The 21727-nt window shown below is 29.4% G+C and overlaps 1 protein-coding gene across 2 annotated transcripts in view; it reads right to left on the bottom strand.

Annotated features, from left to right (window-relative positions):
- LOC125068115 (flocculation protein FLO11) overlaps nucleotides 1-17302 on the bottom strand; it is a 93472-nt gene extending 76170 nt beyond the window's left edge. For both annotated transcript variants that reach the window (XM_047677128.1, XM_047677129.1), the window contains exon 1: nucleotides 17059-17302. In XM_047677128.1, coding sequence (XP_047533084.1) covers nucleotides 17059-17100 — 42 coding nt within the window. In that variant the 5' untranslated portion in view covers nucleotides 17101-17302. The remainder of the gene's footprint in view (nucleotides 1-17058) is intronic.
- Between the last annotated feature and the right edge of the window lie 4425 nt (nucleotides 17303-21727).

The following is a 21727-nucleotide window of genomic DNA, read 5'->3' as shown; positions in this document are numbered from 1 at the left end:
TTTCTAATAATTGAATTCTTAATATCTCTTTCTAATTGTAATTAATATTGTAAATCTGGAAATTATTATATTTTGTTAACTTGTAATATTGACATATCTTGCAACACCTATAATTAAGGAGACACTTGGTTTATATAAATCTTATGTTTAATGACTATATTGTGTGTATGAGTGTACTTCTTGTTGGTGTTGATAATATAATAAATAAATAAATAAAATAAATTATTTAAATAAACTGATTTAATAAATAACAGAAATTTCATATAGCAGCAAATAGCGAACAATTTTATGAAACCGGCGCAATGACTAAACTACAAGTAACTACATATACGTATGTACCAGGGATGTTATGGATATGTAATTTCGAAACTGGATATGGATATGGATACGGATACGTGAATAAAATTTTACCGGTTCCATATACGGATACGAAATTATTTCCGATTATCCGATTGTTTCGGTATTTGGTATTAGGTATACTCTAATAAGTATAACCATATGCAAAAACAAAATTATAATAAATAATTTTATATCGAATTCGGTTACGGTTTTAAATACATTTTGATTTTGGAGATCCGATAGTTTCGGTTAAGGTTACAGAGCTCCATAACATCCCTGGTGTGTACACACACTACGATACACACATTAATAATTTTGCGATATTATAGCTGTAGTTAACTTTTTAAAACAACAGTGTATTCGTATTTTCTAATTAAGGAACATTTCAGTGACTCACAGATATTTAACACACGATAAACATTGAAATCGTAACCTGTATGTTTACGTGCGTTAAACGGAGTGGAATCTGAAGAATCTACGGTGAAAGGAAATCCAGCATCAGACGACGCAACGGAAACGATCGTGAGAACATTAGCTTGTAGATCTTGTTTGAATATGCCATACAATATTTAGGTCCTATGTAGGTAATCCTCTATAGAGAATAATAGTAAAAAAACTCATAATTAAGAAACGTTAAAACATATTTCTAATTTCAAAGTCTGTTCTCAATTTGAGGTACATGATTTTATCGTCCGTCTGAGGGTATGAACGCTGTACCTCGGCAGCTGCAGCTATATGTTTATGATGATGTCCTCCTGACCAATTTCGATAAGGGACATATTGTACATAAAAGTATGTGCAATCACAGGTGCTGTACCCTTTTCTAAACTCTCATAATCCAATTGTGCAGCAAATCCGAGACGACCGGAAATAGTTCAAGCGCAGGATGAACAACTTTACTTCTTCCAGCGTTCAGATTTTAAACTGCTACTTGAACACTATTTCGGTCGCAAAATCACAAAATTAGAATTGCGGTAGAAAAAACACATTTTTTTTTTATCGACCCGAAGTTATGTAGTCAAATAGACAGTTTCTTTTATATATTAGTGTATAAATGAACTTTAAAAAGACATGTTTCTTTTATAATACTGGCTATATATAGATGTCGGATTTACGTATGCATGTAAATAAGTCTCATAAACACTTTTACTATAACGCATTGAATACTGATGGAGATTTAATACATTATATATTTATCGTTACATCTCTACATGTACATAGTGAGAAAGTGCAACGTGTCTTGCGTTCTATATCGATTCTTTCACTTTTCACTCGAATTTTTGCAATACACAGATTGTTTTCTAGTTTATCGAGTTCAAACTTTCAAATATATAACATTGAAGTTTTGTAAATGGCGTCCAATCTGATGTCGGGCGCGCTGTTGAGAATGGACATAATTATTTACACTGTCTTGATATTCATTAATTGTTATTTAAATTAATTTGCAATTATTTATTTTAATTTCGAATTAACATTTACCTGAATCTTATTTAAGTTTGAAATACTTCAATAATATCTTTGAAGAGCTTTGATATTATTGAATATACTTACTATACTTTATTGAAGTAGGCTTTCATAAGCACTTTTGAATCGTCATTTAACAAACTATTTAAAGTAAAGCTACCACCGGTTCAGAATGTAGATTCTACCGAGAAGAACCGGCAAGAAACTCAGTAGTTACTATTTTCAACATCTAAAAATACAGTCATGTTAGCTAAATACAATTATATATGTATGTTATGTCATCTGTCTGGAAGTCAACAAGCATTAACTTCACGCTTTTTTATCATACTAAATATTAGATAGTTAAAAACTAAGCAATTGACTATATTGGAGATAACGTATATCAATTGTAGGCGTATTTAATCTCTCCTTTGTAATCAACGGCAAATTAAAAAAAATTTCAAGTAAAGCCGGTTTCAAATTCCCTTACCTCTACAGTCAGCTTGTAGTTTATTCATGCAACTTAGCAATTAATCTCGTAGTAATTACAAACAATATAGTACTTATACTATTTCTACATTAGCCTCAAATAAAATATACTGTCCTACGCTCGAGAATATTCAGCCTTTTAGTAAATGTACCACTAGTAGTTAATTACATACATAAAAACAGAATAAAGGTATGACAAATCTAAGCTACTTAAATTTCTTATAAAATCAACAACGTCACATTTATTATCGACGACCTGGAAAGTATATGTACGCCAGAAAGCCTTGACCTGCGCATGCGTGCGACTGAGCTTGAACAATTCTATACCATAGAGTCCAACGAGTTTTGTAAAAATATTCATAAAATTGAATAATTTCAGCAATCACTTATATTTACATAATTCAATAATATATATAAACTTGCAAGATAAGTTCTATATATTTTTGTTAATTAAGGTTAAATAGAAAATATATTCATTTAAAAAAACCAAGGGTATTTTACTATACTACAGTTTTTACTTACTTATTATATATTATACACTAAGATTTGGCCTTGTTTAAAAGTGCCTTTCGAAATAATTCTGACCTGAGCTTCTCCATCCTGTTTACTACTTTTATTGTTATTTGTATGTAGAACAATTTACTCAATTTTATTTTATGTGAATATTACTTGGTGGTAGGTCTCTGTGCAGGCTCTTCTGGGCACCACCCACTCATTAGGTATTCTGCCACCAAACAACAATACTTAGCATTGGCGATGTAAGGAATTGTTAATATTTCTTAAAAAGCCAATGTCGGTCGAATGGTAGGTGGAACATTTGCACGTCACCTCACCTATTTAAAAAAGAACTCTACCTTACTGATAAATTAAGAACATTTATACTTATAATAAATATAATAGGAATATAATAATAGATCTGTCATCTGTTGACTCAATAAGACGCGCCTCCACATTAAATGTTTGGTTACAATAATAATTTTGTAATTTCGATTTCAGTTTTAACAAAAAATATTATATTTAATAAATTTTAAATAAATATTTGACGCAAACGTATACGTAACACTCTAATATAGACCAAATATTTGCATTTCTTATATAATTAATTAATAAAATATTTATAATATTCATATAATCAATAAGGAACAAAATTCCAAGTGATCTGATTTTGCCAATATTAATACAACATACAAATTAAAATAGAACGTCCATCATCTGTCGCTCATCTGCCCGTTGAAATGTCAAGGTAAATTTCAATTATTTATTCATTATAAAAATTCAATAAATCGCCTTTTATAAAAAAAAAAATATTCTAATAGTACTCACACCACCTTTTCAGCGGCCTCACACGCCTCGTATAGATTGTGGTTTATTTATTTTTTGTTTTATAATGCTTTGAAGAAAGACCACAGTGGCGTGCATTTGGAGAAACCTATATCCAGCAGTGGACGAATGTGGGCTGATGATATATATATATAATACTTTTTAATGAAACATGTATTGCATTTTTACGATTCCTTTTTGGAGTCAATGTTAGTTAATTAAATGTAGACATTAACTATATTGTCTTCTTTATAAACATATTCAATATCTTTATCATTATTTTATTACAACAGGTTAAGCAAAATTCGTATTGATGGCGAATTATATTAAGTCAATTATATTTCTATGAAAGAACTTATGTTAAAAATACCAAATTTCTTATAACTGATTGTTCCAAATGAAGTCCTAGAGCAGACATACGTGTACTTAAACGTATGAGACTGAAAACTATGGAAACTACGTATATGATCTCGACTCTAAAAGTAAAAAACAAGAATTCTATTTTAGGTTAAGAGAAAGAGTGGCAGTTAGCTTTCATTACTAAAATATCAAATAATACTGCACTGTGTTGACGAAAGTAAAATGAATCGACCTATCATAAAAGGCTTAATCCATTTCTTTTAAAGAAACCTATAAAAAATGGATATTGTAAATCGTTTTTCTAAATAAAAAACTGAAAATTGATGAGAAATCAATCTCTGAAAAAGACGTAAGTCTGTCTGTGGTTTATCATTACAGTCTAAATTTTACATCAACGTCTCAGATTACTTTCGATTTAGAGAGTTATTTCATTACATAATCAAAGTATACATTTATAGTCATTTAATTCGTCAAAAGGTATATGTTGGTCGATCTTATTTTGATTAGGTAACATTAATCAATATTAAATAATGTAAATAAATTATTACGAATCGAAAATATACCAAATAAATAAGATTAGAAGTCCCAATAACTCAACATAATACTGTTATGTATACAGTTATGTGAAAGTGTCAGGTTAAATCCTAGCGGCTGACATTTGAGTATTATTCTTACCACTCCTATCATAGCCTTTAGGATTAACAGTAGATGAACAAGGAGCTGCTAGTACATAAATTAAAAAAAAAATAATCACTGATAAATAAAAGCGAACAGACATGATTTCACAATTGTCTTTTAAGTAGTATATGCGAACAAAGAGTAAAAGTAAGCATTCTATTATCATTATAAAGTAGCTCAATTACATCCATTTACAATATAAAAGAGTTTTACTTTCAGTTTAGATATAAGACAGGTAATGAGTGATTACTATTTAAGTATGTTTTAACTACGAAATTACGTAACAATTCTAGCAATTTTATTAAACAATTTCAAATATGAAATAATTTTATATAAAAAATATTAAAAAAATGTGTTTTTAAAAAATAATCTTTTTAAATTTAAAAAGAATAAAAGAAAACTAATAATATTATATTAATAATATTTATTAATATCTTTTCACTTTTTCTTAGTATTGAAAATGGGTCACGCTTCCTCATTGACAAGTAGCAAGGTAGTAATTCCATAGTAACGTAACAATGCGGTTGAGACCTAGGTGGACTAGCGCAGGTTATCTAGACTGCGGTTTTCTATTGCAATGCCTAATGAAACCCTTGTTAAATGTTACATTTCCATTCATATAACAATTCTCGCTGTTACACTGTATAAAGCTATTGCAAATCTAATATTTTTTTAGTAAAGATAGGCTAATAGGCCAAATGATCCCACGGTCACCACCGCCCATAGAAATTGGCGTCCCTTGTACCTCTACTTAAACTGGCCTACTCACCCTTCGATCCGAAACACAAAAATACAAGGTACTGCTGTTTGACGGTACCATCAAGCAACGTTCCCGTACAGCTTAAAAAACATCGTTAAATTATTTTTAAGGCTCTTCGACGTTTAAGATTTATATATATAATGCCATACCGATATTTGTTCATGGTGTTATCTATGATTGTCTGACAATCATCCGTCGAAATGTTCGATAAGTTCCGGACCCTAATAACAATTCATCACTCAAAGATTGATGATTGAAAATGATTTATATCATAATATCTAATGTCAGATTCAATTATGAAAGTTATAGAGTCTACTTAGTTATATCAGCTTTGCTTTGAGTATGAATTCATCTAGGTCAGTTGCAAAGTTTGAAACTCGGAGCCATTAAGTATAAATTAAAATAAATTGAAGATTAAAAATAAACGTTTATTCGATGACCTATATCGTTAATATTATATTTAGTCGACCTCCGTGGTCGAGTAGTGTGTACACCGGTTTTCATGGGTACGTCTACTCCGAGGTCCCGGGTTCGATTCCCGGCCGAGTCGATGTAGAAAAAGTTCATTAGCTTTCTATGTTGTCTTGGGTCTGGATGTTTGTGGTACCGTCGTTACTTCTGATTTCCATAACACAAGTGCTTTAGCTACTTACATTGGGATCAGAGTAATGTATGTGATGACCAATATTTATTATTTATTATTATTTATATATTCATATAAATAAAAAAATATATTGATTTTATCGAATGTATATATATAAATTTTACGCCTGTAAAAACGGTTGTTTTTGAATCAATTAATCGTTAATTTTATAGCAATATACGTATGTATTAAGACTATCAATATAATACAATCCAAATGTATGTTTCAAGCCATGGCAGCAATTCTCAAAACAGACGTAAATAGGTTTGCACGATCGTTTGTCGACTACAGCTTAAAAAAACTGTCTTGGTTGCGGTCAAAAGCAATTTCATAAAAAAAACTACGCAGAAGATATATTGCCCAAGTGTGCGCAAAAATAAATGCTTCTTTTGTTTTGTTAAGCATTCCAATTGTGAAATGATGATTCAAATGTGTAGTAAGAGCCTATTTGATTTTGATTTGATTTGAATTTCCCTTATATAAGTTAAATAAATAAATAAATAAATAAATATTGGACAACATCACATACATTACTCTGATCCCAATGTAAGTAGCTAAAGCACTTGTGTTATGGAAATCAGAAGTAACGACGGTACCACAGACACCCAGACCCAAGACAACATAGAAAACTAATGAACTTTTTTCTACATCGACTCGGCCGGGAATCGATCCCGGGACCTCAGAGTGGCGTACCCATGAAAACCGGTGTACACACTACTCGACCACGGAGTCGTCGTCGTCGTTATCATGATAACAACAAATCAAACTTAATTACACTATATTACGAAACAAATGATTCGCATATTAAAATCTAATTCTATTCAAAATCCATGTTTCATTATTCATTACAAATTTCGTTACAAAATTATTTCAGAGTTTCTGTACTTAATTATTTTAATAATAATAATCACTATCATCTATGCAACTCTCTTGTGATTAAAGCAATGAGGCTGTTACTATACAATCGCAAATATTACTTAAAAACATGTCTGATGTAAACTATACATATAAAAAATTCTGTTTTAACTGACATACTAATTGAATACCATACAAAAGCTCTTTAAAAAATAACATGAAGCGTTCAAATGATTTCAATAGCGATAAAAAAGTGGGACTATATTGGTATTACAGAATCTTCCGTCACTTTGATGTTTAATAAAATTTATGAAAATAATTAACCACGCTTGGAAGTTGCAACTTGTCTAAATAGACAAAGCAAACGACCCCGGATTTGGAGGTCCATATTCGACGTAGCATAGATTCTGAGATACAGGAAAACCATCATTAAGCCGCCGATTCCCATATCTCACTACTATAAATCTGACTAACAATGAACAATTAAACATATAAATGCCCACTATGAACGTTTTAGAGGTCGTTGTAATTTAAAACCATGCAGCTTAAAAGAAATGTTTAAATCACAAAAATGTCTATTATTTTTTTGTTAAATTTTGTTTCGTTAAATCTACTGGTGGCATTGATTGTCAAGAAGGATTTTTTAACTTAAAATTAATCTTATTATTTCATAAGCTACACAAACTATGTCTATTATACGATATTGAAAATGCATGAAGTTCATTTCATAAATGAACATTTGCCCAAATCTATATATGTACAGCGAAATACCACTCACTGACTCATTACGAGATCTCCAAAACTATCCGATTGACTTGAAATTTACATGCTTACTCCTTTTTCGACCTAGAGTCAAGAGAGACAAGTTGAGATGAATTAAATAGATTTAAGTGCTCTAGAATTCCTGTGAACTCGTCGGATCAGCTCGGGTCTAGTCATTTACACAGTAAATAATGTTAAACGTTTACCTGTATACATTTGATTAGGTTTTTTAATAAAGAATATGTATATTAAATTAAATGTTGCAACTTTCCTTATGAAAGCCTTGTCCTTTAAAGAGTACCAAAGCGTTCATTACCACCAACGATAAATTTGTAACATGATCGGTATCTATACATGAAATATATTTCGATATGATTAATAGCTCTTTAAGACGTCAAACTGGTTTTTTTATGTGACTTGCTGTGTATCTCTCATTTTTTGTCTGTTGGTCCATTGTGCGGAAGGAGATCGTAATGATAATGCAATACGCTGTCTGTTGTAAATCGAAACAATATTACAAGAGAAGTTTTATTACGGAAAATGAAAGGTTTCTTAAAAGACAGTCTCCAGTCTCAAGATTGTAAGACGCAGGTTTCGTATATAAAAAAAATATTAGTTAAAATTACAATCAATTGAAGGGATTCCAAATTTGATGTTTCTACTTCGTTAGCACCAACCAAGGTTCCACATTCAAACATCAGAACTGTACATTGTCCATTGTATAAAAGACAAAGGTTTCCACGGGCGGAAGATATTATTAACAAATATCACAGCATATATCGTAGATGTCAAAGCGAATTCTTTAAAAATAATGGATATAATAGCCATGACGATAAGAGAATTGTTGTGATCTTGTTTTGTAGCTATGGTAGATATTAAAAATTAAAAATTTAAAACTCATGTCAAACAAACATTAATAAATACGACAAATTAATCAAACAACATGATTATATTAAAGATATAAAAGCGTGGACGAGCGTAGTAAATTGTATTCACTTTTATTATTTGGTAATTATATCTTCGTTTACCTTTTACTGCAATGACTGTTACGTTTGTGTTGGCAGCATATGTACAAGGCGTAGACTGAAAAGCAGCCTAGCTAAGACTACGACCTTTTCACCAAATCATCAAATATCATATTGTTAACTTTTTTTTTATGGTTTTGTACCTTAATTTTGTTTTTGTTTCTTCTTGGTGAATAAAGTTACTTATTATTATTATAATAATAATTTATAATATATATTTATAAATTAAATTATATTAGTGTTTATTGATTTTTCTTTATTTCACTATTCTTTACTGACATACTCTGTAATTCAAATGTAGTAAAAGAGCAACTACTGAGTTTCTTGACGGTTCTTCTCGGTAGAATCTACTTTCCGAACCGGCGGTAGTTTCACATTTAAATAAAAACTGTAATATAACGATTCAAAATGCTTTTATGAGTCTAATTGAATAAATAATATTTTGATTTTATACAAAATATTCAATGATTTAAATATAATTACGAAATATTTTTTTTAATATTACAGAGAGTAGATGAGATGAGAGAGATTACAGAGAGTTCAAACATTTCCATGCATATCAAACGGGTAAATTCCGTTTTGTCGGCGCAAATAAATAAGTGTAAATAATTGTGAAAATCGTTAAACAAGTTTTATAGAAAGTGACGTCAGCATTGAGCCTGAACAAATTACATCTATCTGAACCTTTGACCGCGAACATGCTTGTATAGCTCTTGACTTCTGCAAACTTTAATGTCACATCGTAGAGATGTTCTATGTACCACTAAGTTGCAGAATGCCGTTGGTACTACGCAATGCATCATGACTCATTTATATGGAGATTTAAGTTAACTTTCGATATTAAAATTTATGAAATGTATATTTTCTAACTATTAACCTACCACTATTTCACGTGGTTATGATCTGAACTACATACATTTAAATTTTTATTTGTATAATATAAGGCCTTAATTACAATAATTGTTATGTACATAAAGACAGTATAAAAATATTCAAAAACTTATAATTAAAAGAAATGTACAATACGCGAATACAATTACAAACATAAAGATATGTAAATCTTTAGGGTATTAAGTGAAAAAGTGTCACCGGGGTAGGTACCACTCACTCATCTGATAGCTGGTAGAAACCACCAAAGAGCGATACTCAGTATTTTTCTGAAAAGTTGGTGGCGCATTGTCGATGTAATAAATCTATTTAGGTGGTGACCATTTACCATCAGGTGGTCAAAAGTAAAACGTTTCATTGTTAAAAAAACATTGTATATATATTTATTTTTAATATCAATAATATCTATCGTTCGTTGAGTACGACATTTGTGAAAAGGTAATTTTTAAGGTTATTTTAGCGGCTTACCTTCAGCTGATTTTACATAAATAGTAATTGTACAATTTTATTTATAAAAAGTTATCATATAATTTATAACTATAAATATAATGAGTAAATAACAAAAAAATGTCTCAAAAAAGTAAATGGGCACTGATCATTGAAAAATGTACTAAACTTCTGCTTAAAAAGCTTCAAGTCTGTTTACATATGTGTATAAAATCTAACTCAGCTACGTTCAATTACATCAATTCAAACATTAACGTTACGTGAAAAAAAAAAACATTTAAAGATGTATTTAAACAGAGGGACCTCTTTTGTAAATGAACTCATATTAAATAATGATTATATTCTATTCTTACGAACTGAATACTTCAAATATCTTTCGCAAGGTAGACGTGTTATTAAGTTACGTTTCATGAAACTTTCCTTCATATTTTTCGCAATATACAACGATGAAAAAATTATCTATTATAGCTGTCTTTATTATAAAAGACCATCGCGGCTTACAATAAAAAAATATAAAGAAAGAGTTTAAAGTTTAAAGAGTTTATATATACTAAACAATATTTAATACATCACAATTATTAATCTGTGCTTATGGTAGCTTAACAAATAAATAAATGTGTAATTAATAATAATATATTTTTTTGTACGATGTTAATGCCTTCATGGATATGACACCCGAAAACACGCTAACGTATTGTTAACTAGGACAAATAATATAATTATTGTTGAATCAATTATAGCTCACGTCTCGCTCGCCTCGTCACCGCGAATTCCTTAACAGATAATAGCGTACCAGTTGACATTGAAAACGACCGCACCCTTGAAGGCGAGCGCTATGAAGCCTTTCTACGTACGAGTAACGACAGTTGTAAAAATATACGATCATCGCTATTATTATAATTACAGTTTTCTCGGTTTGCTAAACGCAAACCAAGATTGTAATTTTTAAAGCTGCCTTAATTGTTAAATAGCAAAACGGATCGTTAGGTCAAGGAGTGAAGAGCAATTTTGTCTTACACGTTTTAAATGAGCAACTGTGCAATATTTCGCAATAAAAATGTGTGTAATTCTCCGTTCTCTATTCCGTCGCTGAAATAAATACTAACCAACATACCAATAAAGATATTTTGGTATTTAAAACGTTAAGAAGGATTCAAGTTAATATTTAAACAAATTATTTTTAAATTCTTGTAAATTCTTATTTTAAAATGTAATTTAAAACGGATCAACACCTGTGTATTCATGCGCAACAGAAGTGATCGTGACGCGGTATCCTCTATTAGTCTAATGTTACATACACACCGCACAAGTGTAAGCAATGTAAACAATGTTAGATGTATCATTTGAACGAACATCTGTAGTTCTAGCATGCTACCTTTTGTATTCCTCGCACTGTTCATATTCAGTTCTCCCATGAAGCGTACATAACGTAATTACTATTAATTTATTTGAGAAATTGACATCTACAGTACATATATTATAAAGGCGTTGCTTGCAAACAATTAAATATCATACATCTGATAGATGTACAGATATACACAATACTTATAAAGTAACTTACTGTCTAGCTGTTAGACTAAAAGCTGTTGTAAGACTTATCAATTATCCTCGTAAACTCATTGAAACACTATCATTTTTAACGTCGAACTATGCTTGATGCAAATTCGTCTAAGAATTCTGTAAGACTATGAACCCTCAATAATTTTATCAATTCGAACTCATACATATTATGAAGAAAATTATTGAAATCGTGGATTTCTTTCGTCCTTCTTGCTATTTCGTGAACATTTGTATAAATATTTTTAATATAATATATTAGAACAACTATAAGTCCAACTATATAATATGAGAAAGAGGCAATCATACAATTACATAAAGTAGATAGTCATTAAAACTCTCTCCAGCATTGTGTCAAAACAAGCTTAAGTTTAGAATTCTTTTAAAACTGCCCCGGGGACCATCGCTTGAGAAATTGAGATGTTAAATCGTAGTTTTATTTTTAATTAGCGAAAGTATTTAGTTTTTATTTCTAAAGTGCGTACTTTCTTCCGACTCATTATTACAATGTAATGGCTACAACGCTGCAATTACTCTCGAGTTTCGACAACAACATAACTTTTGATTGAACAATTAATCTCGAACGAAATTACGCCTCCACCCATGACTGCTGTAATATTTTTGTTTATCTTTTTTGGTTTATTTTTAACGGATGTAACGTAGCATAAAGGATATAAATACTAATAATATTATTATTATACGGAATCGGTGCACTCGTTTGTTAGGTATTTAGTAATGCTGTATGTTGTATAGCTTACCGTAATGCTCAGTCACACACTTCCGAAATCATTTGATACACTGTATAAAATATTATCGAAATGAATGACATATTAATTTTAATCTGATCTGTAAATTTAAAACTCAAGCCTTCGACACACACTTCTAACAGTTTTGTAGTACTTATACAATTAATATTTGTTTATCTGGAGTAATTTTGAAAATCATAGAGTAATTTCAATTTGATTTTGTTTATTCATTTTATTAATTTGATTATATAATTTTTCTTTAATAAATGACATGCCGAATTCACGTTCACTTACTTCATGACTTCTGGATCAAAAATAACGTCAGAAAATTATTTAACTCATCGACAACACATATTTGCAATACTAATCATAATTTGTCATAAATAAATACTGTTGCATAAATATATTACCGTATTAGAGGAATATTTTCAATTACAAAGTCATTCTAATTAATGTTTAGCAATTGTAAGCTCATAATGAATCATATCCACAAGGTATTATTTATTCAGACACTTCCTGTAATAAAACTAGTTTAATTACATTAAAAATACATAAATGACATATATTAAATCGCAACTGACGAATATTGGAGAATTCAATGATTGATCGGTATTAAAACAAAAACCTGTAAGGTTTTAATATAAAACGTTGCAGATTATTAAAATATTTGAAAATGTTTATTAATAAATTAAGTTAATTTTGACCCTAACAATTAAAGTTTTGATTATTGGATGTTCATTTGACTAAATCTGCTCCAAAGTTTAATATTATATAACAATTATTAAAAGTAATTACAGTGTTTAATGTAACTGTTCTAAGATCCCTTTAAACCTTAGATCTGAAATTATTTTGAGATCCAAAACAAATAATGGATTTTAATCAGTTTTTGATATAAATAGATAATTCAAGGGGACTTTTGAATACTTCTGTTTTGTGATATAACAAGAATAGATTAAATATAAGCCTACCCAAGCTGCCACTAGCTTTCTAAGCTCCAAAACGGCTTAGATATACATATAGCGATTTTGCTTGAGCTTTGTACAAGATCGACTGTAAATACAACCCAATATATCAGCCTGTAAATTTCCCACTGCTGGACTAAGGCCTCCTCTCCCTTTGAGGAGAAAGTTAGGGGCATAATCCACCACGCTGCTCCAATGCGGGTTGGTGGAATACACATGTGGCAGAATTTCGTTGAAATTAGACACATGCAACCTGCATCCTCACAATGTATTTCTTCATCGCCGAGCACGAGATGAATTATAAACACAAATTAAGCACATGAAATTTCAGTGTTGCTTACCTAGGCTTGAACCCGCAATCATCGGTTAAGATGTAGGGTATGCGTTCTAACCACTCGTCATAAATATATTTTACTACAAAACAGCAATACTTAGTATCGTTGTGTTCCGGTTTGAAGGGTGAGTATTCTTCACGATGTTTTCCTTCACCTACATAGTCAGCTATATACAATTAGATTTAATATATCCTGTATGATAATCAGCGAATACTATCCTTATTTTTACTATACGACTAAAATATATATATACATATTATTTAAATATTTGGTAAAGTTAGAAGTCAATAGTTAGGAGTTAACTCTCTTTTTGATGTATATAAAGAAACACTATCAAAGTTTGAAATGGGCTCCATTGTATTTCAGTTAATAAGTTTATTCAGTATTTTCTATTACGAAAAAAAATACTATTGAATACATTTTACATAAGTTAAGAACAATAGTTTAAAAAACTTATTACTGTTTGTTTAAAATTAGTAAATAATTATTATTGATTGAACAAAAGAATGCCAATGAAAAAAAAAGTTAGATACTTTGTCATGAGATCTGAAAATATTCATCAAAATAAATTCATCGCCTTTATTGTTTTTATTATTATTTCCCTTTTTTCTATTTTAATTCGAAAATTATGGAGTCAATTGATTATTTCTAATGGTCCAATCAATCTATTAATTATATACTTCTATGAAGCAAGCAAACAACAAACACCATTTTCATAATCCCAAAATCAAATAATTTCTGGTATACTCTAAAAAATTAAGCCACAAGAGTCGCCGACTTTATAAAGACGGGTAACAGAGATAACAAGGGAATTAAAATAGGTTTCCTTTTAAAGCCTGACCTACGAATGTGTATTTAAATATACAAGCTTAGCTCTCAAGTTACGTCCTTGACTAGTTGAGAGTACACTGCGCCCGCGCACATTCCCCGACCAATAAATTCCGCCTCGTCTTGATGTTAATGTTGGCTTGGTTTGTATAAGGAACATTCATTAGATTAGTTGTATTGTTTTAAATTAAATATTATAAATTTATCAAAAAAAAAAAGTAAGAATATTACAATGCATCCTTGGAGTATGAAGTGAACTTCTAATAAATCAAATTATAACTTAAATGCAATTTTCAACTGTATTTTAAATCTACATATAATTAATAAAATGGAATATATAATGAAGGTGAAATGATAGGAGAAAGCCAATGTCATATCAGATCATTAAAGCATTAATATTTTTTATTTTTATTTTATACCTACTTTATCGGGCGTTACTTTGCTGTACAAAGAGTAACTGTTAAGTACATAGGAGAAAAAAACATATAATGTAAATTAATAATTAGCAGTTATGTTAAACGAATTATTTTTGGAATCAAAATTAGTTGTACTTTTTGTTGAGTTACCCATTTTGGTTTTAGAATAAACTATTCACTGATTATGTATTTATATCAAGCAACGTAAAATTTGCCATTTAAAAAATAATCATATAATTAAAATAATTTAATAAAATATTCATAATTAATTCTCTATTTAATTAATATATTTCATTTCCCATATACCACAGATCATTAAAAAAATTAATCATTTATAAAGTCGTTTGATCTTCTAAATAACTCTATAATCAAGTTACTAAGTATGTTAATTAGCCGCAAAGGTCAGGTCAAATTGTTAGACGTCATTTAAAAAAGAGGTCGTACACGGAAATAATAAATTATTTAAAAATGTCATCAATATTACCTAATCGTCACACTTATATAATTAAAAAAAAATCAAATATTCATATAATTAATTAGGCTAAAACCTTTTTCTACAAAAAAATATGGTATCGAATTACTTATATACTTTTTTAAGTTATATAAACAGCTATAAAGAAACATGAGAAATGTTTAAAAAATGCGAATCTAAACTATAGATTACGAATACAAACCCGGGAAAGCTGCTCTGAATTTTCGCGTGCTACAATATACAATTTATCTTATGGTTAGCGATGAAGAAAACACCGTGGGGAAATGTGCTCGTCATCTCTTCATGTGTCGAATGTAAATTTGACACATTTGATTAAGCTCAGAAATTCATAAAAAGAAGTAATTCAGTCCAAGCATTAGGTTCTGTAAATGACCAATGACAAATGATAACTAATTTCTTTATGTGATATTAATAATATTTTATTCCTTCAGTCTTAGGTAAATTGATATTTTGAACGCATTATATACATTTTTCTAACTTTGCTTGGATAAATAATATTTAAAACATTAACTTCGTAACAAAGTAAATAAAAACGTTCCTTTAAAGTGAACGGTTTCAAGCATGTCACCTTTTTACTTTCAGTATCACCTAATTTTCCTCAATTTTTATGGTAATATTGTACTAATAGCCGTCTTTTAATTAGGTAGCGAGTACATTCCGCGTAATTTAATTTAATTAATCTGTGCATATCCTGATAAATTACGTACTCAACACTCCGCCTTGCACGCAAGTCGCAAGCAATAGAAAAACATTGGTGCATTTCATGTCACGCTCATTCAGGAGTACTTATGAATAAACATAACATATTATTCGATTTCTATATCATATTATATATTTTATAAATTTAATATGCACATGAAAACATTTTGAAAAAGCAAATCGATTTTTTTTTAATGATGATGAATTAAATTATGTTATGTCCTGGAGGACATCTAAATGTCAACTGCACAGGAAAGTGCATAACCACAAATATACTCTCTATGCCCTCACTCTCATTTTTCTGTACAACGAATAATACTACAATACCGGAAAGAGAATACGGGAGTGTAAACATTATCAACTTCCGAATTTCGGGTTTCTACTGAGAATTTATCGACAAAAAAAACGACATAATTTATAATGGCCCGACCCGAGATACGAACCCAAGGCCTTAAAATTTACAGTCTTATAAGCACTACACATAGATAGGTCTAATAAATTATTTAACTCGAACAAAATTACATTTTGTTATTTTGTTTAGTAACTAAGCGTGGAATTCCTATTTCATACAATTATTGAATGGAAAAGGATAATTTTAAAACAACAATATGGAAGCGAGAATTAATAATTAAATCGTTTTAAAGGTGAAATCAGCAAAACTAATGGAGAGAAACTCTTGGGCGATTATATTTTGATTAGGAGATACCTGTTTGTTATTCAATCGTCGACACAGCAAATATTGGGTAAAAGTAAAAATTTTACAACGTGTTACGTGAGTTATGAAAAGGAAATATTAAGCAATATTTTTTTCTTTCTTTATTTACTTTATTTTTTTTTATATTTCATTATTAAATCATTATGAAATCGTCACTCGAGTATATATTGAAAGTGTTTGCATAAATGTTGTTGATAATAATTCGTGTTCTTGAAAGTCCGGTTTTACCGTATGTATTCCCACGGTATGATGTGCAATTTTATGTTTCCTATAAAACAGGTTAAAAAATATTTCTTACCATTTTCAAATACGCGCACTTTCTCCCATCGAAGTTCCCCATTTTCAAAAAATAATCCTTCCCAGTGTTTTATTTATAAACACAGCTAAATCACAATCACAACATCGCGACTATTCGATCGCACTATAATTAAAAATATATATTTGACACTGGTCGTTTATTGCACTCACAAAAAAAGAGTAAGATTGACAGCAGGAAAATTTGACGTTTACTTCATTCGGCGGGAAACGTCGTTGCGATCGGGCTTCGCACCACAGACTGGCAAGATGGCGGGTTTTTTTGACGGTTCACACAAGCCGATTCACTTTCTACGACCTTACGTTATGTACGACTTGTAATTAAGCATAAAGATTTACGTAACCCGCCTTGGAATGTTATTTTTGATTTCCGTGAAATCGATTTTTTTTGTTTGCCAAATTTGGTCCACCCTTCTTAGTATATTATTACTTAAAAATCTAGATATTATAAATAATAAAATTCGGCCAAAAAGCCTTGCACATTATTTTACTGAAAACAATATTTAATTACCTATCCACTTTACTTATTTTTAGTCAAGTTAATGACCCCCTTACTCCCAGTTATCCCAAAACACGAGCACACGAGATATGGGCAAAGGCATGTAGGATACTGGTGACGAACTATTAAATTACAATATCCTTATTCGTCATCAGCTGAGCCTCATTGATGTTAGTTTTAATGTGAGTAGGTGAATACGTCTTACAATTTCATTACAATAATTGCAGTTTCCTAACCATCGTAATGCTCATTTTTTTATAAAAAAATATAATTGATTTGATTTGATATAGAGCCAGCTTAACTCAAATTACATAAAAATATTAATTAATCAAGTCTAAATCTGCCTTTAAAATTCAGGTCAAACTTGCGTGACGATATTCTGTAACGCGTTGAAATCTTTCATATGGCGCATCATGTAAGTCCCTGCAATAGTAGTACGTAGCTTACTTTTAAGAACAATAACTAAATTTTATTAACTTGTGTTAATGGTTATAAAATATTTTTTAATGTGATTTATTTATTTATATACTGTAATAATAATTAGTTAGATTCAGATTAGTATTTACCTCAATAAAGAATTAAATTAAATATAAACCTAAGTTTATCATTTATTTAAAAGTAAATAAATAAATCTTAATAAATATAGATCATAAAATAACATCGATGAATATACTTTTCTGTTTAAATTAGCTAAAAGAAATAGATTAAATATTACTAGTAATACTAGTAGTCGAAATTCGACCATAATCAAAATCAAAATATTCTTCTTTACGCTTTTACAAGCACGTTTTACAAAACTATATTAAGTGAAGCTACCACCGGCTTAGAATTTAGATTCTACCGAGAAGAACCGGCGAGAAACCTAGTAGTTGCTCGTTTCCAATGTTTAAAACACTAGACCGGGCTGCTCACTTTAAATAATAAAAACAGATTCAATATCTGTTCCTAGATTCAATATCGCTATGAACTTGCAGAAAGCGTCGTATTCTTCTCTTATTTTCCATTTTTTAATTGACAATGCTCTTTTTATTACAATAAAGAAAAAAAAGAGAATCGATTGACAGAGACAGGAGAAAAAGACACTGACACGCTTTGTCTTCGCTTACTTATGAAGGCAAAGACATTCGTCGACTGGCTACTTAAAATAATCATAGATAGTAACGCTACGATAGCAATTTAAAAAAATAATTAGAATAATTATTTAAATCCTAATTTGAGAGATCATTAAAGCTGTACTCTGCGTTTATTTGAAATTCTCGATTCATGTACCAGATTTCTACCACAGACAAGAAAGGCGTAAAAATGGCGCCTATCGCATATTAAGGGATTGAAGGACAAAAGTACTATTCTATGCTTTCAACAGTCTTTTATTAAATTCCAAGCACATAAGGTAATAATTTAAATAGCTTTGAAGCAATTTATTGTGGAATTTTGTCGCAGTTTTATTGCGAACCTTAATAAATGTGATAACAGAAAAATTGTTCGAAATTTTATGGTGAATGTGGAATCTAAAGCAATATTATTATATAAAACTATTTATACTTATGTTAATATTCAATCACATTTCATATCTTTTCATTTTATTCACTATAAAAATATACGACACGTTTTTTTTTTCTTATATGTAACATTTCCTTTTTATTTTATTTTCGGGAAACATACAGCATAGTATACTACAACTACTACAAAAACATTTAATACTGATGATTTTACTACTATGTTTATGTTATTATATTAAATATTTATCAAAAATATATTTTTTGTCTACATGAATAATGGACTTTAAAAATAATTATAAGTTAAAAATAAATTTAACGATCTTTACTACAAAATGTTGCTAAATAAAATAGTCTAGGTGACCAAGACCGTAGGTCACCATCCCAGATAGCCCGCTTCTCTTAATATCTTACGGGATATCCCCTGGTCAAATAAAATATCAGCATATACACTGGTCTTCACGACTACCGTAGTTGTCGTAGTGGTAGACGTGCAAAGCCCGACAAGCATCTCTGAGTTATTGGTCGTTTTATATTTAAAATAATCTCGAGCTTGAACAATTAAAAAACACAAATACTTTCAGTGTTAAATGGAACTTCATTTTCACGTTTTAAATAACATACTTCAACATTATAAGTATCATAAAAATAATCACAATTTAATTGTTATTTCCATTTTGTGATAATAAAAAAGAATATAATTACTATGATAAATTGAAATAGAATTAAAACCAGACTCAAACATTTGTGGTTATAGTTTAAATACACTGCTCTGAGTTACTAGACTAAACTACGAACTAGTGTACAAAAAACAGATAATCTGAGAATGTTGGTACGCTCACCACGCCCTGCTTGGAGGAATTTAGGTCCGAGTAAGGTCTTAAGGTATTCTAAAATATTTTTAAATAAAGTTTAAAGTTTTCCACGCTACCTATACTAGTCATAGAAGCGATATTCAATTTGTATAATAATAAATTCAGTACAAAAATATTGATAAAAAACACTCTGTATTAGCAAAAAAGCTCCATTATTTATAAACAAAAAAAAATGCATATTTCATACGCAAATCCTATATTTATTGAGGAACACGTATTATTTATAATATAATTTAACATGTGTATGTCGAAGGATTTTTTTTTCCTCGTTAAATTTAATGGAATGTGGAAATAAGCGTCTATAAATCTATAGCTACCTCAAAACCAATGTCGTTTATCAAAGTACATGTTTTTTATGTTTAATGTGTTGATTACGTACAATATTTGCGAATATGATGTAGTCGAACCGATATAGGAACCTGTTATTTTAAAAACATTATTTAATAACAATTATATATTTTAATGTTTTTATGAAAACATTTTATAGATTTAAAAGATAAATAACAAGTAAAGTAAGTAAGCGTCATAACTATTAAATTCAGTGGATTTATGTGCTAAAAGGGGACGGATTATTTTAGATAAATGAGTTCGGAACTGCTGCAAAGAATATGGGACGCAAAACCTTCGCCAAGATCACATTCGCACAGTGAGTGATATCTCAGTTTTAGATAAATGAAAGGATGTTCTCGCATATACAAGTCATAATCCACAGATAGTTGATGTGACCTAGCGACTAGCTTGAAAAATACAACTAAGGGGCTCTTGTTATATCAGGCAGTAGAGACTTCATAATTATATTAGAAAATATTCCTTGACATATTCAATAAAACACGCAACGAGATATTTCTTTATTTGTGGAACCTATTTTTTCAATCTATTTCGAAATATTCTATAATATTAAATTATTAGCCAATCAGAAAAAAACTTGTTTCATATATTGGAGAGAGATAAAAACTAATATTGTGCGAAGATATTTTTAATTATCTAGCGACTAGGCGATTGAAATTTGACTTTTATTAATCAAATGATAAGTTATGAAAATTTAATTATTTACTGAACCGGATAATTAGAATATCAGAAAAATATTCCATTTATTTAATTGTAATTATTCTAAGATTTTTGCAATAACCAAATTTGATAACTTAATTTAGGGAGAAAAAAAAAAAAAAAAAAAATATACATATATATATATAAACCTATATATTATTGATATTCTATGCACATATTCGGTACTTAATTTAAAAAGTATATTCAAGGAATCGCTTTCCAGCAGACGGTTGCTATTTAGTATAAGAATATTAATTAAAATTCTGTCTTCGTGTCACGATCGGCACATCAGAAACAACAGCGGAACCGGACATCCGAATGAATATTTTAATTTATTGAAATTCCAAAAAATATATTCCTTTTATTGGCATAAAAATATTATACAATTTCAGAAAAAAAGATATTCTTATAAGTCAACAAATAATTTGTAGTATGATTGCAAAAAATAATATAAATAAAATTCTAATACATAACGAAATAATAACCGCAATAAAACATTCAATACAATTAAATTCATATAAATAAAGTCATTTAATTAAAATTAAATACAATAATTCATGGACTAATTAACAAATAACAAGCATAAATTAACATTTCAACATTTATGTTTAGTAGAGCCATCTATTATGTATAATTACTGTTTATTTTATATAGTATTATTCATAAGATATACATTAACTGGTGCTGCCATCTCCACGTCATCTTGCATACTATAATGTGAATAATTAGCAACAA

This window comes from Vanessa atalanta, chromosome 13, assembly GCF_905147765.1.
Source record: "Vanessa atalanta chromosome 13, ilVanAtal1.2, whole genome shotgun sequence".
Taxonomy (NCBI): Eukaryota; Metazoa; Arthropoda; class Insecta; order Lepidoptera; family Nymphalidae; genus Vanessa; species Vanessa atalanta.
The sequence above is the reverse complement of the archived record's forward strand: the minus strand, read 5'-3'. Positions and strand labels throughout refer to the sequence as shown.